The sequence below is a fragment of the Oncorhynchus masou genome, chromosome 1 (assembly GCF_036934945.1).
Source record: "Oncorhynchus masou masou isolate Uvic2021 chromosome 1, UVic_Omas_1.1, whole genome shotgun sequence".
Lineage (NCBI taxonomy): Eukaryota > Metazoa > Chordata > Actinopteri > Salmoniformes > Salmonidae > Oncorhynchus > Oncorhynchus masou.
In genome coordinates this window covers 64,400,442-64,427,392 of record NC_088212.1, presented here as the reverse complement: position 1 = coordinate 64,427,392, position 26,951 = coordinate 64,400,442, and the positions used below count along the sequence as shown (strand labels likewise).

General features: G+C 40.3%; 2 protein-coding genes across 3 annotated transcripts in view; both read left to right on the top strand.

The window, feature by feature from the left end:
- Nucleotides 1–2,991, top strand: part of igdcc4 (immunoglobulin superfamily, DCC subclass, member 4) — an 86,808-nt gene extending 83,817 nt beyond the window's left edge. For both annotated transcript variants that reach the window (XM_064977382.1, XM_064977374.1), the window contains one exon: nucleotides 1–2,991. This exon is cut by the window's left edge and continues 959 nt beyond it. The gene's annotated coding sequence lies outside the window, so the exon portion shown is untranslated.
- Nucleotides 2,992–10,409: 7,418 nt separating this feature from the next.
- igdcc3 (immunoglobulin superfamily, DCC subclass, member 3) overlaps nucleotides 10,410–26,951 on the top strand; it is a 111,794-nt gene continuing 95,252 nt past the window's right edge. The window contains exon 1 of the mRNA XM_064977360.1: nucleotides 10,410–10,516. Coding sequence (XP_064833432.1) covers nucleotides 10,453–10,516 — 64 coding nt within the window. The 5' untranslated portion in view covers nucleotides 10,410–10,452. The remainder of the gene's footprint in view (nucleotides 10,517–26,951) is intronic.

Here is a 26,951-nt window from a genome sequence, read left to right as displayed (position 1 = left end):
ATATATACAGTATATATTTTTTAGTGCTAGTAGGTATGGGTATTCATTTTGTTGCATAGCAGCAGTATGTTAGTCTGGCCTTACTCTGTACTTTGCTACAGGCTCCTGTTACAGACATACGATGACGGAAGCATAATGTAGAAAGGAGGATATTCCTTTTTTCATAAGCCTTGACCTGTTGGACTCTGAGATTGAGCGTGGGCCGTGTGGTACTTCAAGACCTACCTTTGGTCAACTGATGATGGAGGAGAGGCTCTTGATTCAGCACCATGGATGAAGATAGAGCAGAACCGTGACCTTGTGACCCTTTCACTCTCACTCTGGCTCCTTTCCAATGACTGAACTGTTCCTATTGGCTGTTCCACTGTATGGATGCTCCTGCCCCAGCACCAGGAAAGAAGCCTTATATTTAGACACTGAGAGTGCAGACCTCTTGTCTCTCTCTCTCCAACCTCCTGCTGTCTCAGGATCCACACACATTCCCTGACTGGGGGTCTCCCTGACTTGGGGGTCTCAGGTGCCTAATATTTTAGGTGCATTTTTTAACCTCTGTATATTTATATAGATGATTATATTCAATAAAAATAGGACAAATATGTTGAAAATTAAGAAAAAGGAAAATAAATGAGGCAATTGAAGAAAATTTGAAGGAACAGGATACAGTACATGTAGTTGATATCGGTTGCATTATTTTTTTTGGGGGGGGGACTAGATGAGATGTGTAGGTGTATGACAAAATAACAGCTTATAGCAGCAGTCTCCTGGTTTTGCTCCCAGTCAACAGCACTACCTCATTTCTTTACAGGATGGTTGGTGATTTGAATTGTGTCATGCAGATAGGTGCAACTTATGGAATCTGTTTTTTAACTGTTTGAATTCATAGCCTTCAATCATTTCAGGAATAACTTCTTGTCCTCTTCTTTCTATATACATCAATGTGTATTGCCTACAGGAAATGACACGTATGGTACATAACAGACTGTCTCAGATCTCTGTTTATTGTCCTTTTCCTCATTATCGGTTGTCCCATTAGATCTGGGTTTCCAGCTGTCGTCACCCCCCTCAATGTTACATCTACTTTGGACGGGAGAAGAAAAACATTTTTAATTTACCAGTTACCTCAAATCACATTTCACCTTAGGTAAATCATGCAGCAGTTTAGTTACTAGGCCTGCTATATGATAGCCTGTTACTAGACCTACTACAGATGAACAAGCCTCCGTTGGGAGGCGTCACCCTTTGTGATGCCATCTCACTCATCCTTTCTCAGCTGTGTTTGAGCTCCTCCCTCTGCAGGTGAGAGGGGGGTGGAAATATCATAGAGAAATAGACCTAGAAACCACTTCTATTTTCAGCCATATTTACATTCTTTCTTTGTACTTTTGACTCTCACCAGCCTGAGGTCGTTCACAATATCATATGTAAAGTCTACAACCCTTTGAACTTTATTCACATATTGTTGCGTTACATTGTGGAATTAAATTGGATTTATTTGTCATTTTTATATACTCTGTCATTTTAAAGTGGAAGAAAAATTACATATTTTTTAAAAGATGAATGAAAAATAAACACTAATATACCTTGATTAGGTAAGTATTCACCCTCCTGAGTTAATACATGTTAGAAACACCTTTGGCAGTGATTACCGCTGTGAGTCTTCCTGGGTAAGTCTCATAAGAGCTTTGCACATCTTCAAGCTCTGTCAAGGTGTTGGGGATAATGGCTAGGCAGCAATTTTCAAGTCTTGCCAAAAACAATTGCGCAGATTTAAGTCAAAGCTGTAACTTGGCCACTCAGGAACATTCACTGTCTTCTTGGTAAGCAACTCCAGTTTAGATTTGGCTTTGTGTTATAGGTTATTGTCCTGCTGAAAGGTGAATTCCTCCTCAGGTGTCTGGTATAAAGCAGAGGGAAGCAGGGTTTTCCCTGTGTGCTTAGCTCCATCCGTTTTCTTTTCATCCTGAAAAACTCCCCAGTCTTTGCCAATGTCAAGCATACCTATACCATGATGCAGCCACCCCATGCTTGAAAATAAGAAGGTAGTTACTCAGTGATGTGTTGTGTTGGAATTGCACCAAACATAAGGCTTTGCTTTTAGGCCAAAAAGTGTATTAATTTGCCATGTTTTTTTGCAATATTACTTTAGTGCCTTGTTGTACACATATGCATGTTTTGGAAAATGTGTATTCTTCTTTCCACTCTGTCAGTTAGGTCATTATTGTGGAGTCACTGCAATCTTGTTGATCCAGCCTCTGTTTTCTCCCATCACAGCCATTGAACTCTTAACTGTTTTAAAATCCCCTTATGGCCTCATGGTGACACCCCTAAGCAGTTTCCTTCCTCTCCTGCAGCTCAGTTCAGAAGGACGACTGCATCTTTGATGTCTCTGGGTGATTTAATACATCATTCACAGCATAATTATTGACCATGCTTAAAGATATATTCAATGTCTGATGTGTTGTGGTTACCCATCTACCAATCACTGCCCTTCTTTATGAGGCTTTCCAAAAGCTCCCTGGTCTTGTAGTTGAATCTTGAAATGCAATACTTGACTGAGGGACCTTACAGATGGTGTATGTATGGCAGACAGAGGAAGGGGTAGTCATTCAAAAATCAGTTCAACCCCTATTATTTCTTACTGAGTGAGTCCATGTAACTTATGTGATTTGTTAAGCCAAATGTTACGTCTGAACTACTTTAGGCTTGCCTAAACAAATGGGTGACTACTTATGCAACAACTATATTTTAGTTGTTTAATTTGTGTATAATTTTCTTTTCACTTTCACATTGTGGAGTATTTTGTTTAGATCAATGACAGAACATACAATTAAATCTACTTCAATCCCACTTTGTAATGCAACAGAATGTGGGGAAAAAGTTCAAAGTGGTGTAGACTTTATATTGGGACTGTAAATAATCCTTCTGACAAACACAGATCCTCTATTCTGTATTACCCTCATGTTTTCATTTCTTCCATTATAGCATTTTTAAACAAGCATCTTTATTATTTTACTGAACATAATGCATGCTTACATTTCTTATAGTTACCTTTTGTGTACCCTAACAATTTTTTTTATTCAAAATAGTCTCCACACAAGGACAAGAATATCTTGTCATACATTGTGTGAGGCTTTTTGTCTAAATTAGAGTATGCCCATATCAAAGACTATACAGGTATAATGGGCCTGTTGTAAACGTGGCCCAAGACATTGAGTCTTATGGTCTGTCAGATGAATGAGGACTCAAGATCGTCCAGATAAGTGCTAGAACTCAGAGGCATATAGAAGAGTCTCATAACTAAAGCATTCCAGTTTTATACTTTGAACAGACCTCACTCAGGATCAGGCATGCTCAAACTTTATCTAAGCAAAATCAATGTTGATCAATGTCAATGTTGTGTTCTCATCTCACAACCCTTAAATGCATTGAAAACCCCATACATTCTCAGTCTCGTACACTACATGCTCCTGTTTTGGCTTTTTTTTTCTTTCTCAAGACGTATCTTTCTGGTCTATTGGGAACAGCACGCTCTTCAGGAAAACGTTCTCAAGACGTATCCTTCTGGTCTATTGGGAACAGCACGCTCTTCAGGAAAACGTTCTCAAGACGTATCCTTCTGGTCTATTGGGAACAGCACGCTCTTCAGGAAAACGTTCTCAAGACGTATCCTTCTGGTCTATTGGGAACAGCACGCTCTTCAGGAAAACGTTCTCAAGACGTATCCTTCTGGTCTATTGGGAACAGCACGCTCTTCAGGAAAACGTTCTCAGTCCATCTATGATCCATACAATTAGTCCAGTCATTATGGACTCAAAATTCCTTTTAGAAATGAATCGTTGTGCTCTGATGAACTCATTAAGGGTTATTTAGTCAGTTACATTTTAATGAAAGGTGTCCACCCAATACAATATTTAATAGGACTGTGTGTACAGTATAACTACCAATATCTTTTTTTAGACTGAGTGAAGCTGTGAGAAAGTGACTGTTTGCAGTTCATTTTAATCTCACAGGCGTACAGTATGCATTGTATATATGCAACATTAGAGAAGGTGTTAAATGTTCTTCACTCACATTTCTACTGAAGCGTCCGTTTTAACATACACACCTTGTTGTGTCATTCTCAGCTCTGTTTCAAACTCTTACTCGAGGGGCACCTATTGCAGCAGCTTTGTGTGGTCTGTTGAAAACAGAGCCAACGTTGAAGACATAAAACTGCCTCCGGCATGAAGAATGTGTGCTCTCACTGAAGAGGTCCAGTTGGTTCTTTTTACTGTTTCCTTCTAACCACATATCTTGCAGTACATAGTGTTCCTTACTGTAAGCATATTTGCCCAGAGTAAGCAGATGTGATGCTCAATGTAGTAAAATCTTGCTCTAATCTGATCAAATATGCACGTTAGTTCAATAACGGGATCCTCTCTTTTTTATAACTTTTATCAATAGAATACCTCATTTTGTTGGTTGCTTGTTAATGTAATGAAGATCATTATGAATAAGGAGATTATGTTTATAAGAATACTTTTGTGGGAGCCAAGCTGGCAGAAGATGACGTAATACTGCTTGTCTTGTCTTATCTTGGCTGGAAATATCACTTGTTGCAGTGGATTTATTTTCGACTCTAAGAATAAACACTTGAGTGGTGAGTGGATGCAGGTGCGGGGCGGGGAGGTGGGAGGGGGATGATGTGAAGAGAGTGATGAGGTCAGGGAGGTAAGGGGCGGGGGGTGAAGGCAAGTAGGGGTGAGGTTAGGGAAAGTGGTGCAGGGAAACCCTTGTGATATCAGTGCCAAGAAGAGTGGATTTGAGGAGCGGTGATTGATTGTTGAAGAGGACCGTCTACCTGCAGGTCTTACCTCTCAGTGCAGACATTTCTGTGGAATACTGGTCTTTACTGTTCCCTAGTCAGGTGGCCTGTCTTTGCATAAAACTGTAGAGGAACATGCCAGCATGTACAGTGTCCCCGACTCTAAAGCACGTCATTAGTTATCAAACAAAACCTCACCACAAACACTGATACACAGATTCTGATAAAAAGTTTCTGCTAAATGGCATATATTGTTTTGTTTTTAGTTTTGTTAAAAAAGAAAAGATCAATGTATTCTGGCTCTGTGTCCTCTCTGGTGCTTTGTGGTGAGCTACCTTGTCCAGTGATGTCACATTTGTGCATTCTTCTTCTACTTCTTAACCAGCTGAACTGTGCTTTATCCTGAATGTCCAATCATAGAGACCCTGGTCTTGTGCCACCAGCAGAACTCAGTCTTCTTTTTTTTTTACAGTACATTATGTTCAATGTGTCGTATGTATACAACCTCTTTCACGTCATACTCACCCGCGCTATCGTCGTCAACTCTTGCTGTTGGAGCACTTCTTGTGAACGAGCACTTCTATTATCTTCATATGTGTATGTGTGCAGTGTCTTGAAAAAGCGCTTGCATTGTGAAAGTAGAAATAACATGTTGGCGGCGGTATCGCTGCGTGACGGAGGCAGTAGAGGGTGTCTATGAGGGAGTCGGTGCTACATTACGTACGTCCGGGCAGTGCTCTGATGCTCTTCTCTCCCGCTTGCACAGTGTGTCGTCACAGCCATCCTCGCTGATTAACACACCTGTCCATCACTACACATGGCCCCTTCCATGTTGGCATCAGCTTTGCACAGTAATATGTCTTCCCCTTTGTATGCATTCCAGCATTGGTTTATTAAATTGTTATGGAAGTTGGGGCCATGGCAACTTCAGACTGACTGTCAGTCTCAAAAATGTCAAGAAGTGCAATTTAACTTGGTCTTTTAAAAAATGAGAGGATGTTTGTGTTAGCGATAAATTCCTGATGAAACCTTTAGTTTCGGAGGTGGCTGTAACATATACTCTGAGTGTACTAAAAATTACGATCACCCTTCTAATATTGAGTTCCACCCCTTTTGGCTGGATGTCCTTTGGGTGGTGGACCATTCTTGAGACACACAGGAAACTTGAGCCTGAAAAACCCAGCAGCATTGCAGTTCTTGACACACTCACACCGGTGCGCCTCACACCTACTACCATAGCCCGTTCAAAGTCACTTAAATATTTTGTAATGGCCATTCACCCTCTGAATGATACATATACATAATCCATGTCTCAATTGTCTCAATGCTTAACATATGTTCTCCCCTTCATCTACACTGATTGAAGTGGATTAAACAAGTGACATCAATAGGGGATCATAGCTTTCACCTGGTCAGTCTAACTCATGGAAAGAGCAGGTGTTCCTAATGTTTTGTATACTCAGTGTATATATGGCTGGTCAAAGTTGTGGACATGGATGAGAAGTAATCTTGTTTTTTTATAAGTTTATCCACACTGTGTTACCATCAGTGAACCTGTCAAACTCACAGCAACTCAAGATGTCTGAGCAAACTACTGTTGTGTAAATAAATCATCTTAATAAAGAGATGAGGATAACTGAACAAAGATGTCTGACTGTTTGTAACCCTTCTTTGACCTCCTTCTGATCATCTTTGGTCTTGATGTTTCACTAATATTACAGTCACCCATGAACAAGCATGCCTGGATACGTATGGCTACGGAGAGTTCTGCCTTAACTGCTCTTGGTTCTCTGTTCCCTGTGTAACCGGTGTCAGCGAGCACATAAGATCAGGTGTGGCATTAGTGGGTGCGGCCAACACAACTGAACACACTTAACAAGATAGAGGATAGAGAGAGTTTTGCTGACGTGAGAAAGGAATGTATATGTTTTTAAATAACATTCTTAGAAAGTTATTTGAACTTCACTGTTTTCTTGTGGTTTTTACGGAAAGTTTTCTTAATGTTCTGAGAACATGGTTTTAAATAGAGCCATGAGGAAACCTGCAAAAAACGTTATACTGAAGTACTGAAATTCCCACAGAAGAACGTTGTTTCTTAAGGTTCGCTGAACATTATGTGAACATTACTTTAAATAATACCATAGGGAACCTGTGGGAAATGTTATGCTGATGTACTGAAATTCCCACAGAAGAACGTTGTTTCTTAAGGTTCGCTGAACATTACGTGAACATTACTTTAAATAATACCATAGGGAACCTGTGGGAAATGTTATGCTGATGTACTGAAATTCCCACAGAAGAACGTTGTTTCTTAAGGTTCGCTGAACATTACGTGAACATTACTTTAAATAATACCATAGGAAACCTGTGGGAAATGTTATGCTGATGTACTGAAATTCCCACAGAACATTGTTTCATAACTATTTGAGAACATTCACAATGCCAAACCAGTTGGAAAACGTTTCTAGGACATCACCAAACAGTAAATGTAACCACGTTTGAACTTTTAGGGAAACGTTCTGTTAAAGTAATGAAATACCAAGAAAATAACTATATTTTTTAAAGTTCCTCAAATGTGCTGAGAATGTTCCAAAACCAAGCAAATATCCTGCACCATTCACAAAATGTTGTGGGAAGGTTGTATGCAAAATAACCATAGGACAACCACGCTCTCACCAAGCTCTAAGAAACATATAATTCTCAGAACGTTATTGAGTGCTTGTTTCCTTTGAAATGGGGTCTGTTTGAATAGACTAAATTGAACAGCTTTGTATGAGTTATAAAAACATGGCGTGCTAGCTCCATCCTGGTGGTGCAGTGGATTCATTCAATGGATAAAAAACAGAAAATCATAGGTTAGAATCTTACTGATGCTTTGCCACAATAAGAAGAAATGTGTTTGCATTTTTAATACCAAACAAATTAATTTCCATGTGTCCTATTGTTGCTTGGAGTTGAAAAAGACTTACTGAAACATTAAGTGGCCTTCATAACCTTAAAATGCCCTTAAAAATATGAACATTTGGAGAACGTTCTCAGAACATTATTTAATTACCTTCAAATAACCTTTCATTTCCGTTCTCAGAACATTAACAAAACATGTGGTTTTACTGGTCAGGAAACGTATGGCTTTGTTCCCGGAACCAATGGGAAACCAAAAACGTACATTCCCACAACTCTCAATTCATTACACCTCGGTGGAACACATGCCATACACTAAAATAGGAGAAACATTATGGACACACTGTAATTAGATATCGATACAAGAATACAAAATAGCCCAACTTGTCATCTTTGAAGAACTTAGTAGGAGGTATGTGTAGTTTTGTGATTACAATAGTTCACCTTAGAGAAAAACAGAGGCTTTATCTTTTTACATTTCTCACACATATCCTCTCCTACACATGACAGTCGGTTAATGTTGCAGACTTACAGTAGGTCTATTACTTGGTTCCATTAGGCTACCTCAAACTGAGGCACCAGGCGCTTAGAACAAGAGAGGGGGGTTAATAAGATGTAAATTAGAACCTCCAAGATTGCAATCACACCATAAGAGGTGGGCCTATTAAGGAAATCAAACCTGTGCATTACTAAGGATAACTAATGAAAATGTTGTTTGCATAGTAGGATTGCCTTACGCATAGTAACATAACGGAGTACAATAACAACTTTAGTAGGCCTATATAAAATCATTTTGTTGTGTTTTGGGTATATGGAGATTAAAGATACAATATTATCATGAAATGAATGAAAATGGACAGAGCGTATATGGAGATTAAAGATAGAATATTATCATGAAATGAATTAAAGTGGACAGAGTCCATGAATAGGCATATTTATATTTTTAATGCCAAAATGTGATTGAGCCTTCCTGGACCATAGGCTAGGCTTACCGTATGCTATAAAGGTGTTCATGCAATATAGCAGTACACCACAGTTCATTTACAGGCTACTTTACCTATAGGCCTATATTATAGGCATATAATCTAGGCCTACTCGCAACATATTCTGAAATATCACCTTCTAAATGTACAGTTACAGTAACTGTAGTCTGGATAACAGTATTTTTTAGCTAACATTCCACTCCTGTCATTTGCCAAAGAGACTGGCCTTTCAGCAATCTCAACGTTCAATATGCATCCGGATTTAGTTTAGTTGCTGATTGGTAGTTGGAAACATTGAGATCCTATTCAATTCTTGTAATTCTTAATTATATGGTTGGAAACAACATTGATATATTCCATGACAACGTTATGGAAGATGGGGTGCGCTCAAACTTGGCGCAATATAGAATTTGAATTTTAAGAACAACAAGAAACAATGTGAGGAGGTAGGATCAATGAAATATTATGTTGTTTAAAATGGCGAGAGAGGACTCCGTAATGAGAAAGAAATAATGATATATGGAAAAAAGATTTTCAAGATTTAATCGAGCTACGTTTGCTTCAGTAGCATCCCATTAATGAGAGGAAAGAAACACACAATTCACCCGTCTTCATTCCTCGCACATGCAGATCTTCATGACTTTCTTAGATTTTTACGTATTATTTGTACCTCTCTTAATGAAACTTTCTGAATGGACATAGAGAGAATTAGCAAAACGACAGGAGAAGCATGGAGTGGAATATAATAGCTGAACAGAGGCGGCAACTACGCTATAACGGCGCTTCAATTTGGGAATTCCACCTCGTGATGCTCTGCTGATAAGTTGCAATAATGTTCATCACCGTTAGATGTCACTCCTCTTCTCTTGGTCGACCATGTTACATTTTTTTTTTTCAACGATGTGATCCGAAAGTGGTCCAGAATAATTGATGGACAATAAATCACTGAAATGTCGAGCAGCATAAGGGGTGATTTGTGAGCGCACTTTGCCATTGTTGTTTTCATTTCAGATTTTAACACCTTCAACAAAAAATCATGTTGTTTTCATTTCACATTTTGACACCTTCACCAAAAATTATATTTCAGTTATTTGTCCTTTGACTAACATGTATCATTATATTTCATAATACTAGTAATACAACTCAACAGATAACAGTATTGTTCGAATATTATTCACAAAATTAAGTATTATTATATTATTATAGGCCTAAACTACACATTAGAAAACATGAAATTAATGTTAGGCTACAACTAGCAAACGTTTATACATTTGGCTTAGCCTATAACGATGGGAATAAATTATTTGGATTCAGTACTCTAATGGTACAAATTATGGTATAATATTTGTTTTAAATATAGATCTACTTGCAAACTAAGCATAGCTTAATAGTGGCTTTAATATATGCCTTGTGAGTGCAGCGGTCTGGTCGCTTTTGTTCCCAGAGTAGAGTCTCCTAAAAAAAAAATTGCGAATGCAGTAGAGGGAGGAGGGGAGACAGATGGAAGAGAAGTGCAGTTCGTGGTAAAAGCTACAACGTGGATATGTGTGTGAGGCAGCGGCTCTGGGATACAGAGGAATAGAGGAGAGAGCACGAGATGCTGACAGATTCCTGATAGATGTGCAAAATGGCGCAAGCAAGTTCTACCCCTGCGAGCCACCAATTGTTGTAGCTCGGAACATGAAGAGCTAGCTGTATGTCTGTTTTCTTCTGATCGCCTCACGTTGTTTTTTCAAGTATCGTAATATATTTCAAAGTGATTAAATGGCTACCAGAAGGCTCTGCCTTGTTCCATGCATTTTTGGATTACTCCTCAACGCTTTAGTCGGTAAGTGTTTATTGATATCCTTTCTAGGCTACTACTACCTCTGCAGGATAACACCTTTTTGGAACGGAACCGCCTTTTCCCCCTATCAGAAGCTGGTGCTGCAGACCAAAGATAGTGCATCATATCTAGCCCTATATATTTCTATACCGTCTCCGCTGCAGACATGGTTGAACGAAACTATAGAAGCACTGACCATCTCGGCCGACCGTGAACTTGAACATATTATTCTCTTACGTTTATTCCTTGAACGTTCATCTTGTTTTGGGGAATTCAGTTCCATGTGTATTATATTGGTGTGTTTGTGAGTGTGTGCCAATGGAATTTAGAAACCGATATTTGTTCATCAATGATCTCACACTTGAGTAGGTGGTGATGTGTAGCTGGCACGAACTTGTTTGACACTCTGAAAATATTATCATATTAGCCTATATAACAGCATGGATGTTGCTTAAAAAAATAATAATATTGAATCCATGCGCCCTTTGGTTATATTGTATGTAGCCACGTGCAGCATACTTCGTCCTAGAAACCACATAGGTTAACCCACATAGGGTCTGTTGCATAATTGTATAATAACCTCACACCCGGAAAATGATATAGGCAGATGATGATGGTGATGATGATGATGATGATGATAGGCTCCTACCATTGTAGCCTACGACTTGAACCAAGAAAAAGTGGTAGGCTAATAATGATCATAATTATGATGATATTGATAATAATAATAATAATAATAATAGCCTAATAATAGGCCTAACAATTAATAATAACAACAATAGGTTATGAGATGATTTTGATTTTATGATGTTTAAGTAGGCTGTCCTATTAATTGAATGCATTAAAAATAAGATTTATAATTGTTTATACCCATTATGGTCCATGTGGTTCTTAGGTGTGTGTGTGTGCGTGCGTGTGTGTGTGTGTGTGTGTGTGTCCTGTTGTGTTGATTTGTGCCAAATACACTCTTTGTGCCAAAGAGTGCCTGAAAGACTAGTATCTCTTTCCTTTCTTTCTTGGCTGTGGTCACTATGAATCATTACCATTGATGCACACAAACAAGCCTTTTATGCATTTATGGAATGTTATTGCTTAAAAAAAAAGTTCTGCCACTTGTCTGCATAGAGCATATTAGCATTTTTTTAAATCAGAGCACTGAGCACTGATGCGCTTATCATCTGTCATAGGGGGAGATAGTTTTAATTGACTGAGTCTTTGTGTAGTCAATTTATTGCTGTGAGAATGAATAAAAAGGCAGCAGTTATTGCCCGCTGAGGAGAATATTTGTACAGATGAACTTCTTTTTAAAATGTTCTTGGCTCCTTTGTTCAGTATGATTGACAGTTTTTAGTCCCTCAATGCGAGGCCCCATTTCCCAGCATGTAACCCGGATAGAGGGATGCTTTTATGATGAGCATCATGCCATAGAGACCCACAGGAGCACACCACCCATGTAATCACATTTCCAGCAAAGGCTGGAGCAGTAGTATGGAGTGTGAGAAAAGAGGAGTGAAGGAGTAAGGAAGGAGGAGTGATGGAGTAAGGAAGGAGGAGTGAAGGAGTAAGGAAGGAGGGGTGAAGGAGTAAGGAAGTAGGAGTGAAAGAGGAAGGAAGAGTAAATGATTAAGGAAGGAGGAGTGAAGGAGTAAGGAAGGAGGAGTGAAGGAGTAAGGAAGGAGGAGTGAAGGAGTAAGGAAGGAGGAGTGAAGGAGTAAGGAAGTAGGAGTGAAAGAGGAAGGAAGAGTGAATGATTAAGGAAGGAGGAGTGAAGGAGTAAGGAAGGAGGAGTGAAGGAGTAAGGAAGTAGGAGTGAAAGAGTAAGGAAGCGTGAATGATTAAGGAAGGAGGAGTGAAGGAGTAAGGAAGGAGGAGTGAAGGAGTAAGGAAGGAGGAGTGAAGGACTAAGGAAGGAGGAGTGAAGGAGTAAGGAAGGAGGAGTGAAGGAGTAAGGAAGTAGGAGTGAAAGAGGAAGGAAGCGTGAATGATTAAGGAAGGAGTAGTGAAGGAGTAAGGAAGGAGGAGTGAAGGAGTAAGGAAGGAGGAGTGAAGGACTAAGGAAGAAGGAGTGAAGGAGTAAGGAAGTAGGAGTGAAAGAGGAAGGAAGGAAGAGTGAAGGAGTAAGGAAGGAGGAGTGAAGGAGTAAGGAAGGAGGAGTGAAGGAGGAGTAAAGTAGAAAGGAATGAGGAGTGAAGGAGTAAGGAAGGAGTAGTAAAGGAGTAAGGAAGGAGGAGTGAAGGAGTAAGGAAGGAGGAGTAAAGTAGTAAGGAAGGAAGAGTGAAGGAGTAAGGAAGGAGGAGTGAAGGAGTAAGGAAGAAAGAGTGAAGGAGTAAGGAAGGAGGAGTGAAGGAGTAAGGAAGAAAGAGTGAATGAGTAAGGACGGAAGAGTGAAGGAGTAAGGAAGGAGGAGTGAAGGAGTAAGGAAGGAAGAGTGAAGGAGTAAGGAAGGAGGAGTGAAGGAGTAAGGAAGGACTAGTGAAGGAGTAAACATGATGCATACATTTTGTATTTGAGGCCTTTGAGTTCTTTGTGTGTGGCTCGTGAGTGACTTACAAGGGAGTTGTTGTGATGTATTCTAGCCTCCACATCTAAGAGAAATGAAATCGTTTCAATTGATTTGTTTCACTAATCCTGCAATAATTGAATCACTTTTTGTGCCGTTTAAAGTTTCAGTCAATATGAGGAACCACTGAGGTAAGAACCACTGAGGTAAGAAGGTGTATGGTTAGAAGCTGTAGTGAAGCTTGAATAGAACAGTCCGTTGTTTGTTTTCATCCTGCAAGGTATGACCAGAGAGGTGTGCACTGTTGGATGTTTGTTCAAAATAAAGACAAATAGCAACAGTAACAACAGCAACAACAAAAAATTGTATTGGCTGAGCAACAGCCACGTCTCCCAATTAGCATCAATCTTTCTTATTGGTTGTTTGGATTTGAATCGTGAAACAAATGATTTTGTTAGTCACATTCACAATAAGGATGCTATTGTTGTTTACTTGTGTTATTCTTGTGAGGTTCATCTTGGACCCTGTAATATAATTTGTAGGCTAGCCATAGACTGCACACAAAACTGTTATTCTTCTATGTTAGTTTGGTGAAAGATGAGTAGTCTACACAGAGACCTCAGGTGCACCTATCCAATAGGGAATGACCATGTGTTGACAATGTTATGGACACATGTCAGACCGCCGGACTAGAGGGAACTAGACATAGGAATATTGTTGATTGAAGCAGGTGGGAGTTAATGCATTGGCCAGGGTGAGTCATCATCACAATGCAAACACAGTTGTAATTTGTATGAAATGTAAATTTTCTTCGAGCTTATAGTGGGATTATTGTTAGTAGATATTTCTTGTCAATATCATCTTCCTGGTGTTGGGATTTAGTCTGTGGGTCAGCTTATTGCTTTGATAATTGAAAGTTGAAGGGCACCCTGTTGCAGCTGTGTGTGTGTGTGTGTGTGTGTGTGTGCGTGTGTGTGTGTGTGCGTGCGTGCGTGCGTCTGTGAGTGTGTGTGTGTGTGTGTGCGTGCGTGCGTGCCGTGCGTCTGTGAGTGTGTGTGTGTGTGTGTGTGTGTGTGTGTGTGTGTGTGTGTGTGTGTGTGTGTGTGTGTGTGTGTGTGTGTGTGTGTGTGTGTGTGTGTGTGTGTGTGTGTGTGTGTGTGTGCGTGTGTGTGTGCGTGCGTGCGTGCGTCTGTGAGTGTGTGTGTGCATGTACGTGTGCTCGTGTCTGTCTGTTTATAGTATGAGGAGCAAAAGGAAGGTTTATAATGATTCATAATTGACATGGGTAGATTCCTGTGGCTAGGTATACAAACATATAGTATTTACTTACAGGGTCTACCCTAGAAATAAAGATAATGTTTTGATCTCCCACGGCAAAGTGCTATAAAAATAGCTTTTTACTTTAGACCATAGAATTACCGTTATGGATGTTATGGGTGTTACAGAGTCTGATTGGCTGCTGTCAGAGATAGTCTGTGAGGTTGTAAGGATAAGGTCAAAATATGGATAGCCATTTCGAAGGAAGGACTTGACTGAACACAAAAACTATAATTTTATTGTTATTTCCATTATTAGGAAAAAGGAAAAAAAAACAGAATCTGAAACAGAGTCTAATTCCTTGATCGAAGTCTAGCATGATATATTTTTTGACAACAGAAGCCATACTAACTTAGAACTACATAATTACAGGTAGCCTTAATAGTATACTGCATAGGCTAAGGCCAGGCACCACACTGAATACAGTATTTTCTAAATCTATGTATACGTACAGTGGGGAGAACAAGTATTTGATACACTGCCGACTTTACAGGTTTTCCTACTTACAAAGCATGTAGAGGTCTGTAATTTTCATCATAGGTACACTTCAACTGTGAGAGATGGAATCTAAAAATACAGAAAATCACATTGTATGATTTTTAAGTAATTAATATGCATTTTATTGCTTGACATAAGTATTTGATCACCTACCAAACAGTAAGAATTCCGACTCTCACAGACCTGTTAGTTTTTCTTTAAGAAGCCCTCCTGTTCTCCACTCATGACCTGTATTAACTGCACCTGTTTGAACTCGTTACCTGTATAAAAGACACCTGTCCACACACTCAATCAAACAGACTCCAACCTCTCCACAATGGCCAAGACCAGAGAGCTGTGTAAGGACACCAGGGATAAAATTGTAGACCTGCACAAGGCTGGGATAGGCTACAGGACAATAGGCAAGCAGCTTGGTGAGAAGGCAACAACTGTTGGTGCAATTATTAGAAAATGGAAGAAGTTCAAGATGATGGTCAATCACCCTCGGTCTGGGGCTCCATACAAGATCTCACCTCGTGGGGCATCAATGATCATGAGGAAGGTGAGGGATCAGCCCAGAACTACACGGCAGGACCTGGTCAATGACCTGAAGAGAGCTGGGACCACAGTCTCAAAGAAAACCATTAGTAACACACTACGCCGTAATGGATTAAAATACTGCAGCGCACGCAAGGTCCCCCTGCTCAAGCCAGTGCATGTCCAGGCCCGTCTGAAGTTTGCCGATGACCATCTGGATGATCCAGAGGAGGAATGGGAGAAGGTCATGTGGTCTGAACTCCACTAGCCGTGGTGTACCTATGATGAAAATTACACACCTCTCTCGTCTTTTTAAGTGGGAGAACTTGCACAATTGGTGGCTGACTAAATACTTTTTTGACACACTGTATATATCATACTTTTATTTCACTACATTCCTAAAGAAAATCATGTACTTTTTACTCCTTATGTTTTCCCTGAAACCCAAAAGTAATTGTTACATTTTGAATGCTTAGCAGGACAAGAAAATGGTCCAATTACACACTTCTCAAGAGAACTTGGAGTGTGCCCCTGCTCCTCCCCCCCCAAAAAAAATGAATGGTGCCATCTGGTTTGCTTAATATAAGGAATTTGAAATTATTTATACTTTTACTTTTGATACTTAAGTATATTTTAGCAATTATATTTACTTTAGATACTTAGTATATTTAAAACTTAATTATTTTAGACTTTAACTCAAGTAGTATTTTACTGGGTGACTTTCCTTCATTAACATGTCAACTTCATAACAAACACTGGGGGACATCTATAAGCGGCAAAACCAGCTCTGTGTGCCCTTTCCAAAAATAATTAAATACATGTATGATTGACCCCCCAAAAAATTATTTGGGTGATTCCATGCAAGGATAGCCCCAAAAAGTTTGTTTTGTATCTCAGATTGTTCTGGCATTTCTCACATAGAAACTTAATTCGGAAGGATGGATGTTTGACATGCTTTTTATATATTTGTATCACAAACATTTTTGAGAAAATCATGATGAAAGTGGCCATTTTAGGCCCTTTTTAGACCTGAACATGTCTACTGTAAGACCCTATGATCTGTGAACTGTACATGATACTGTCAAGGCTTTGGGTAAGTGGTGAAAAGAGTCAGGCGCAGGAGAGCTAAGATGCGTGGACAAGGTATTTAATACAAAAAAACACCAGTATAAACACAATACTATGGTGCTGGAAAAATACAAATAAATATAAATAAACAGGCGTCATAACAAAACCCGGCAACAATCTACCAGCTGTCAGATTCACCCTTAAAATAAAACAAACACGCACACAAATATGGGGGAAACCAGAGGGTAAATAAACAAAGACAAAACAAATGGAAAATGAAAAGTGGATTGGTGATGGCTAGAAGGCCGGTGACGTCGACTGCCGAACGCCGCTCGAACAAGGAGAGGGACCGACTCCGGTGGAAGTCGTGAGACAGATACAGAAAACATCTTGTGGTCACTTCTTATAGTTTGCTCTAAAATATTGAGAATGAATAGAATCTGAAAAACACATTTTCACATGAATTATTCAACATAAAAAGTGCCCTTTTTGATTTAGCTTATTTTATACATATTGTTTGGAACAAAATACTTTTCAAACATTTCAAACATATTTCCAGAGTGGGCTCTGCTACTTTTGAAGATAAGACATATTATAGTATGAGAAATTGACATTATAGGTCATTAACCAATCACAGCCCTCCTTTGGAATTGTACATTCAGTAAATCACCAGCGGAGAGAGTTCCCTTTGAATCCATTTTCCCATTCACTATGTTGGTGGTGCTCATAACTTAACAATTAGCATAGAGCCACTCTGGAAATCTGATGTAAACAATGTCTTAAATTGAACCACGTCAAAACGGGCGCTTTTGAGATGTTAATATTTTTTATGTTGAATAAATTAATGTTTTTAGAATCTATATATACTCCGTATTTTAGAGCACACTATAAGGTGTAAAAAATAATACCAAAATGTTGACTGTATCATGGACGAGTTGGCAATGGATGGTAGCCTACAGGGTTGAGTAGACTTGGCAGTGAAACTGAGGAAGAGGTGGATGAGAGAGCCTTGCTATTTCACTGAGAAGGTGAAATTAAAGAGTGGAGAAAGTGATGAGACAAAGATCAGGTCCTGCTTCTGATATCTAAACAGTGTGAGGGATGACGAGATGGGTGGCTCCCGATACAATATTGCTATTTAAACGCTTAACACGTTTACCCTCATAATGTACTGTTATTTTCTGAGATGATTAGAGTTTTTAAAAAGTCTTTGTTTTTTTGTGCATCCATCAGAAATTGAGACCTGCCTCTTGATTGCATTGTAATGATCTGATCCAGATCTATGACTGTATGGGTCTGATTAAACAACAACAGCAGTTGCTGCTGAAATTGAAGTGCCTCATGTGACAAGGGACAAATTACCCAGGAGTGCTTTTTACTGAGGAGGAAATTATGGGAGCATTAAGTATGCATTGTTCTGCAGTGTTCAGGATGCTCACTGTCTGTGATTGATAAAACCAAGCTTTTTATGTTTTTGCACCGCAACAGATTGTGCTGTGATGCAGCTATGACCGCTTGATTTCTAACAATGTTGAATAGAGCTTGGTTATTATTTAGCCAACTGCAGCAGTTTGGCTGTGAGGCTGTGGATGCCTCCCTCCCTCCAGTCCTTTGTACAGTAGCACGGTGGGCTTAATTGAATGCCAGTAGTAAGCCTGAGCGCGAGCCACACTTAGCCACCACTAGTCTCTCTCAGCCTGGCAGGCTTCTGGTCTCCCACGGTGGTAATCCTAAACCCCAGGGTGCCCTTCCCCTTGTTAAAGGGAGCATTAAGAGGAGGGGTCTGCCTGACTGTGTGTGCCTCTTTCTCAGTCTCTTTGACAGTGTGTCAATGCTCTGACCTCTGGCAACTACAGCTGTGCTGGCCTCTCTTCTCCTGTTCCACGCAGCACAGCACCCAGCAGCACAGCACACAACACACACATGGCCAGCCATCCCTCCCCTCCTCCTCCATTACCCTGACCCCTCTATAGCATAGCTAGGTGCTCAGTGCTTCTGCTGTGCCCATGCGCTGGTGATGCTGTCCACCTCTCTCTGTTTCTCTCTCTCTATCCTCTCTCTCTCTTCTTACCGTCTGTTATTTCACCTCTCCTCTTCTCCTTTTTTTCCAAAGACAGTGTTGGAACTAGAGGTCGACCGATTAATCGGAATGGCCAATTAATTAGAGCCGATTTCAAGGTTTTATAACAATCGGAAATCTGTATTTTTGGGCACCGATTTGGCCGATTTTTTAAAATATTTATTATTTAATATTTATTTAACTAGGCAAGTCAGTTAACCTCTTACACTTATGGTGGCGCTATTTCATTTTTGGAAGAAAAACGTTCCCGTTTTAAACAAGATATTTTGTCACAAAAAGATGCTCGACTATGCATATAATTGCTACTGTTCGAAAGAAAACACTCTGACGTGTCCAGAAATACAAATATCTTCTCTGTGCGTGCCCTTTAACGTGAGCTTCAGGCAAAACCAAGATGACTTGGCATCCAGGAAATGACAAGGATTTTTGAGGCTCTGTCTTTCATGATCTCCTTATATGGCTGTGAACGCAAGAGGAATGAGTCTGCCCTTTCTGTCGTTTCCCCAAGGTGTCTGCAGCATTGTGACGTATTTGTAGGCAGATCGTTGGAAGATTGACCATAAGAGACCACATTTACCACGTGTCCGCCCGGTGTCCTGCGCCGAAATTGGTGCGCAAAAGTCACCTGCCAGTATTTTTCCATGGGGCACAGAGAGAGAAGCAAGCTTCCATGAACTGCATGTCAATGAAGAGATATGTGAAAAAACACCTTGAGGATTGATTCCAAACAACGTTTGCCATGTTTCGGTCGATATTATGTAGTTAATCCGGAAAAAGTTTCACGTTGTAGGTGACTGCATTTTCGGTTCGTTTCGGTAGCCAGGCGCAATGTAGAAAACGGAACGATTTCTCCTACACACAGACGCTTTCAGGAAACACTGCGCATTTGGTATGTGGCTGGGAGTCTCCTCATTGAAAACATCAGAAGCTCTTCAAAGGTAAATGATTTTATTTATTTGGTTATCTGGCTTTTGTGAAAATGTTGCGTGCTACATGCTACACAAAATGCTATGCTAGCTTTGCATACTCTTACACAAATTAGTCAATTTCTATGGTTCAAAAGCATATTTTGAAAATCTGAGATGACAGTGTTGTTAAGAAAAGGCTAAGCTTGAGAGCAAACGCATTATTTTAATTTTATTTACGATTTTCAGAAATCGTTAACGTTGCGTTATGCTAATGAGCCTGAGGCTTAGTCACAATCCCGGATCCGGGATGGGGAGTTTCAAGAGGTTAAGAACACATTCTTACCTTCAATGATGGCCTCGTTCAGGGGCAGAACGACAGATTTTCACCTTGTCAGCTCGGGGGATCCAATCTTGCAACCTTACAGTTAACTAGTCCAACGCAATAACGACCTGCCTCTCTCTCGTTGCACTCCACAAGGAGACTGCCTGTTACGCAAATGCAGTAAGCCAAGGTAAGTTGCTAGCTAGCATTAAACTTATCTTATAAAAAACAATCAATCATAATCACTAGTTAACTACACATGGTTGATGATATTACTAGATATTATCTAGCGTGTCCTGCGTTGCATATAATCTGACTGAGCATACAAGCATACAAGTATCTAAGTATCTAACTGAGCGGTGGTAGGCAGAAGCAGGCGCGTAAACATTCATTCAAACAGCACTTTCTTTGCGTTTTGCCAGCAGCTCTTCGTTGTGCGTCAAGCATTGCGCTGTTTATGACTTCAAGCCTATCAACTCCCGAGATGAGGCTGGTGTAACCGAAGTGAAATGGCTAGCTAGTTAGCGTGCGCTAATAGCGTTTCAAACGTCACTCACTCTGAGCCTTGGAGTGGTTGTTTCCCTTGCTCTGCATGGGTAACGCTGCTTTGAGGGTGGCTGTTGTTGATGTGTTCCTGGTTCGAGCCCAGGTAGGAGCGAGGAGAGGGACGGAAGCTATACTGTTACACTGGCAATACTAAAGTGCCTATAAGAACATCCAATAGTCAAAGGTTAATGAAATACAAATGGTATAGAGGGAAATAGTCCTATAATTCCTATAATAACTACAACCTAAAACTTCTTACCTGGGAATATTGAAGACTCATGTTAAAAGGAACCACCAGCTTTCATATGTTCTCATGTTCTGAGCAAGGAACTTAAACGTTAGCTTTCTTACATGGCACAAATTGCACTTTTACTTTCTTCTCCAATACTTTGTTTTTGCATTATTTAAATCAAATTGAACATGTTTCATTATTTATTTGAGGCTAAATTGATTGTATTGATGTATTATATTAAGTTAAAATAAGTGTTCATTCAGTATTGTTGTAATTGTCATTATTACAAATAAATTGTAAAAAAATCGACTGATTAATCGGTATCCGCTTTTTAGGTCCTCCAATAATCGGTATCGGCGTTGAAAAATCATAATCGGTCAACCTCTAGTTGGAACCAGTCATGAATGTTCCATGTGGACATGAATTTTGAATGTCTTGGAGGCAGTCATCAGTGCTTTGTGAGAGTCCACAGACCTCCGAGTCTATCTGATGACATTGATGAGCCAATCAGTCAAAGCTCTCATTTGAAATGCTGCATGACCCTGCTCTCTCTCCATGCTTTATTCATTTACAACAACAAAAATTCATTGAATTCATCAGCTTCCTGTTCAGCTAAAAGGACACACTCCAATGCATTCATGAATGTCTCATCGCTGTGAAATACCTTAATAAAGCCATGTTCTGCTGCTCTTGAAATCACTGACATGATAATAACACGGATTCAGTTTGTTGATGCAGGCGACGAAACACTACTTGCATTGAGACTTTATCTGGGTTTCTGATGCTGGATGACATCTATTAATGCCCTGTAACAGTTTTGAAGGCTTGACATGAACATCCCTTCTATATCCAGATGTCAGAAACAGAGCCCCCTTTGTCTCCTAAGAAAATGTAGTATGTAACACTTTTGTATCATCTAATTCTTTATTTGTGCCCAGAAGCTTTTTAGTTTATAATGGGTGTTTTAGCTTCCAACATTGTTTTGCCCATAACAGGAAGCGTGACTGATTGCCTCTGTACCCGCGTCCTCTTCATTTGCTGTTCATGTACTGGTAGCTGTGCTGACTGCGCTGGCTTCCTGTGTGTGTGGAACGCTCAGGCTTTGTTGGGGCAGAGGAGCAGAGAGCTCTGTGCAGGCAGCACGGCCAACAAGGGGTTAAATATTTCACCAGCCCCTTGTTTTTCAGAGGCAGTAGCACTGATGTCGCTTTGGTCTCGTAGCAGCTTTACTTACCTCGCAGAGAGAGCGGGAGGGAAACGGTTAGAAAGGAGAGCATGTCAATGAATTCCTTGTCTGCAACTAAAGGGGAGTATTCCTGGGCTGGAATTTGAGGGATGACACCGGAGGTCCTCTGTGCTGACCCCTGTGCTTCCCCTCCCGCCCAATCCCCCACTCAGATTCCTGGGTCCGAGGCAGGGACTGTTAGTGTTTAGTCCTTGAGCAGCTGAAACCTGATACTGAGAGCAGGAGGTGCAGGAGAGTCCGCCAAGCTTTACTTTTATGGCGCCAAGTCAGGTCAGCTTGTTTACATCCTTTATTTATTGTTCTCTCTCCTTCTGTTTCCTCTCAGAACCACAGACACTAGACCTCACTCTGGTATCATCGCCAAGCATAACTAATGATATTAATGAATTAATCAGTACCCCGGTAATAAGTCACAGAAGGGAAGTATGTGTGTGGGTGTGTGTGTAATACGAGCTTGCAAGTGTGAATTATTGTGTGTGTGTGTGTGTGTGTGTGTGTGTGTGTGTGTGTGTGTGTGTGTGTGTGTGTGTGTGTGTGTGTGTGTGTGTGTGTGTGTGTGTGTGTGTGTGTGTGTGTGTGTGTGTGTGTGTGAGTGTGAGTGTGTGTGTGTGTGTGTGTGTGTGTGTGTGTGTGTGTGTGTGTGTGTGTGTGTGTGTGTATATCTGCTCCGTTCTTGTTGTGTAAGACTTTATCATGACCAGGTAATCATTTAACCCTGCTCTCTGGCTCTGGCTGAGCTGTTCAGAGAGAGGAGTGAGAAGAATAACAAGGATAGTTTCCTTATTTACACTGCCCTGTGCTCTCTGTCTCAGCCCACACACACTGCACAAACTCACACACAGAGACCTTCATTGACACCAGATGGAAATATACTAAGCAAAAATAGATACGCTACATGCAACAATTTCACAGATTTGACTGAGTTACAGTTCATATGAGGAAGTCAGTCAATTGAAATAAATTCATTAGGCCCTAATTTATGGATTTCACACGACTGGGAATACAGCTATGCATCTAGATACCTTTAAAAATGTCCCTCTCATGGGCCTCAGGATCTCGTCACGGTATTTTTGTGCATTCAAATTGCCATCGATAAAATGCCCATACCATATCCTCACCGCCACCATAGGGCACTCTGTTCACAACGTCGATATCAGTAAACCACACGCCTACACAACGCCATACACATGGTCTGCGGTTGTGAAGCTGGTTGGACGCACTGCCAAATTCTCTAAAATTATGTTAGAGACGGCTTATGGTAGGGAAATTAACATTAAATTATCTGGCAACAGCTCTCGTTGACATTCCTGCAGTCAGCATGCCAATTGCACGGCCCCTCAAAACTGTGGCATTGTGTTGTGTGACAAAACTGCACATTTTAGAGTTGCCTATTATTGTCCCCAGCACAAGGTGCACGTGTGTAATGATCATGCTGTTTAATCAGCTTCTTGATATGCCAGCTCACTGGTCACCATAGCAACACCCACCCGTAGCACACGCTCCAGCGGGTATATTTCACTGGTCATCCCTAAAGCCAACACCTCATTTGGCCGCCTTTCCTTCCAGTTCTCTGCTGCCAATGGCTGGAACGAATTGCAAAAATCACTGAAGCTGGAGACTTATATCTCCCTCACTAACTTTAAGCATCGGCTGTCGGAACAGTTAACCGATCACTGCACCCGTCCACAGCCCATCTGTAAATAGCCCACCCAACTACCTCATCCCCATATTGTTATTTCTTGTTGTTGTTGCTCTTTTCCACACGAGTATCTCTACTTGCACATCATCAACTGCACAACTATCACTCCAGTGTTAATGCAAAATTGTAATTATTTCGCCACTATCGTCTATTTATTGCCTTACCTCCCTCATCTTACTACATTTGAACACACTGAATATAGATTTTTCTATTGTGTTATTGACTGTACATTTGTTTATCCTATGTGTTGTTGTTTTTGTCGCACTGCTTTGCTTTATCTTGGCCAGATCGCAGATGTAAATGAAAACTTGTTCTCAACTGGCCTACCTGGTTAAACAAAGGTGAAATAAAAAATAAATAAATCTTAACAAAGGATAAATGCTAACTAACAGGGATGTAAGCAAAATTGTTCACAAAATTTGAGAGAAATAAGCTATTTGTAAATATGGAAAATGTATTTTATTTCAGCTCAGGAACCATCTCATTTTTCTGAGTGTAGGTGGACACAAGATGGATAGTCATCAATCAGCTCTCTCTCTCTCTCTCTCTCTCTCTCTCTCTCTCTCTCTCTCTCTCTCACTCTCTCTGTCTCTCTCTCTCTCTCTCTCTCTGTCTCTCTCTCTCTCTGTCTCTCTCTCTCTGTCTCTCTCTCTCTGTCTCTCTCTCCCCTCTCTCTCTCTCTCTCTTTCTCTCTCTCTGTCTCTCTCTCTCTCTCTATCTATGTCTCTCTCTCTCTCTGTCTCTCTCTCCCTCTGTCTCTCTCTCTCTGTCTGTCTCTCTCTCTCTGTCTCTCTCTCCTTATCTCTCTCTCTCTCCCTCTCTCTCTCTCTGTCTCTCTGTCTCTCTCTCTGTCTCTCTCTCTGTCTCTCTCTCTCTCTCTCTCTGTCTCTCTCTCTCTCATATGTCACCAGGTTAAGGGAAGAGGAAATAGTCTTCCAGTTATGTTACTGTAAGACAAAGATGAAAGGAGTGCAGCAGATGAAATGATGAAAACACGACAGACAGCTTCTTTTTCTATCTGCCCTCAAAAGGCAATGCTTGTGTCTCTGAAAAGCAGACAATTCGAAACCTTCTCTGTTGCATTCCACTATTGATCTGAGCAAATCTGTATTCAAGCCATTCAAAATGCAGTCGTTTGAGTTACTGACCTAAATGAATGTTTATTACAGCATCTCTGTGCCAGCAGCCTTCAGGGCCTTAACAGCCCACAAACACCTTCTGAATTACATTTTATCCCTGGCAGAAGAAGCAGATTTCAAATTGACAATCACATAATCGCTGTGACCTTGCTCTTGGACCTCACAATACAATGTTATCACGATACTTATGTGCCGATACAATATGTATTGCGATTCCCACGATTCTCATGATCTCTATTGTGATTCGAAACTGTGATTTTATTGCGATTTGAAACATATTCCAAACATATTGCTCACCATATGTCTGCAGCAGGAAAAAGAGAGAGCTATGAGAAAACAAGTTTGAATCAGTCATGGAAATAAAAGTGCTAAAAACAAATTGGCTCCCTATAATATTGCGATATTGTTTAACGATACGATATATCAGCAAAAATAATATCCTGATATGCAGTGGTGTAAAGTACTGAAGTAAAAATACTTTAAAGTACTACTTAAGTAATTTCTTGGGGTGGGGGAAAACTTTTACTTTTACTTCACTACATTCCTGTTGAAAATAATGTACTTTTTATTTCATACATTTTCTCTGACACCCAAAATCACGACAGGATATTGGTACAATTCACGCACTTATCAAGAGAACATCCATGGTCATCCTTACTGCCTCTGATCTAGCGGACTCACTAAACACATATGCTTCATTTGTAAATTATGTCTGAGTGTTGGAGTGTTCCCCTGGCTATCTGTAAGTAAATAAATGTAATTAAATTGTGCCGCTATACAAGTTACAATTTTACCTTTACTTTTGATACTAAAGTATAACCTCTTGAAACTCCCCATCCCGGATCCGGGATCGTGAATAAAGCCTCAGGCTCATTAGCATAACGCAGCGTTAACGATTTCTGAAAATCACAAATAAAATGAAAATAATGCGCCTGCTCTAAAGCTTAGCCTTTTCTTAACAACACTGTCATCTCAGATTTTCAAAATATGCTTTTGAACCATAGCTATTCACTAATTTGTGTAAGAGTATGCTAAGCTAGCTTAGCATTTTGAGTAGCATTTAGCACGCAACATTTTCACAAAAACCAGATAACCAAATAAATAAAATAATTTACCTTTGAAGAGCTTCGGATGTTTTCAATGAGGAGACTCATAGCAAATGTTCAGTTTTTCCTGAAAGAATCTTTGTGTAGGAGAAATCGCTCCGTTTTGTACATCACATTCGGCTACCGAAACGAACCGAAAATTCAGTCACCAACAACGTCAAACTTTTTCCGAATTAACTCCATAATATCGACCGAAACATGGCAAAAGTTGTTTGGAATCAATCCTGAAGGTGTTTTTTCACATATCTCTTCATTGATATATCGTTCGTGGAAGCCTGCTTTCTTCTCTGAATTCCATGGAAAAATACTTGCAGCTGAGGTTTGCGCACCAATTTCGGCGCAGGACACCGGGCGGACACCTGGTAAATGTGGTCTCTTATGGTCAATCTTCCAATGATATGCCTACAAATACGTCACAATGCTGCAGACACCTTGGGGAAACGACAGAAAGGGCAGGCTCATTCCTCTCGCATTCACAGCCATATAAGGAGACAATGGAAAACGGAGCCTCAAAAATCCTGCTCATTTCCTGGATGCCGTTTCATCTTGGTTTTGCCTGTAGCTCACGTTCTAGGGCACGCACAGAGAATATCTTTGCAGTTCTTGAAACGTCAGAGTGTTTTCTTTCCAAAGCTACCAATTATATGCATAGTCGAGCATCTTTTTGTGACAAAATATCTTGTTTAAAACGGGAACGTTTTTCATCCAAAAATGAAATAGCGCCCCCAGAGTTTCAAGAGGATAAACCAAATACTCTACTTTTACTTGAGTAGTATTTCACTGGGTGACTTTCACTTCTACTTAAGTCATTTTATTTTAAGGTATTTAAACTTTTACACAAGTATGACAATTGAGTACTTTTTCTGTTTCCTCCATCGCTAGCCAGCAATGTGCGCTGTTTAACACAATGGCAGAATGAGAAGGTATTGAGTGCATCATGTCTCCAAGGCAGTAGGTAGGCGGATTGTCAGCAGCACATCAAGGTGGTTTATTATGGGACTGGAAGCTGGCAGACAGTAGCATGCACAGTAATCAGACAGTGCACAGTTATTGTGTGTTATATTCTGTAGCACATATCAATATCTGCCACCACAACTCCTTGGTTGCTCTGTGTTTAGAAAGGATTGACCAGTCTGTTCCTTCTACATTCACCTGGCAGTCTATTCTCTTGTGTTTGTAGGTGTGGATAGTTCATTTTCACTGTGCTGGAAAGCATGTTCTTGCTAGTGAGTGTGAATGAATTCTCTTGAGACCAAAATCT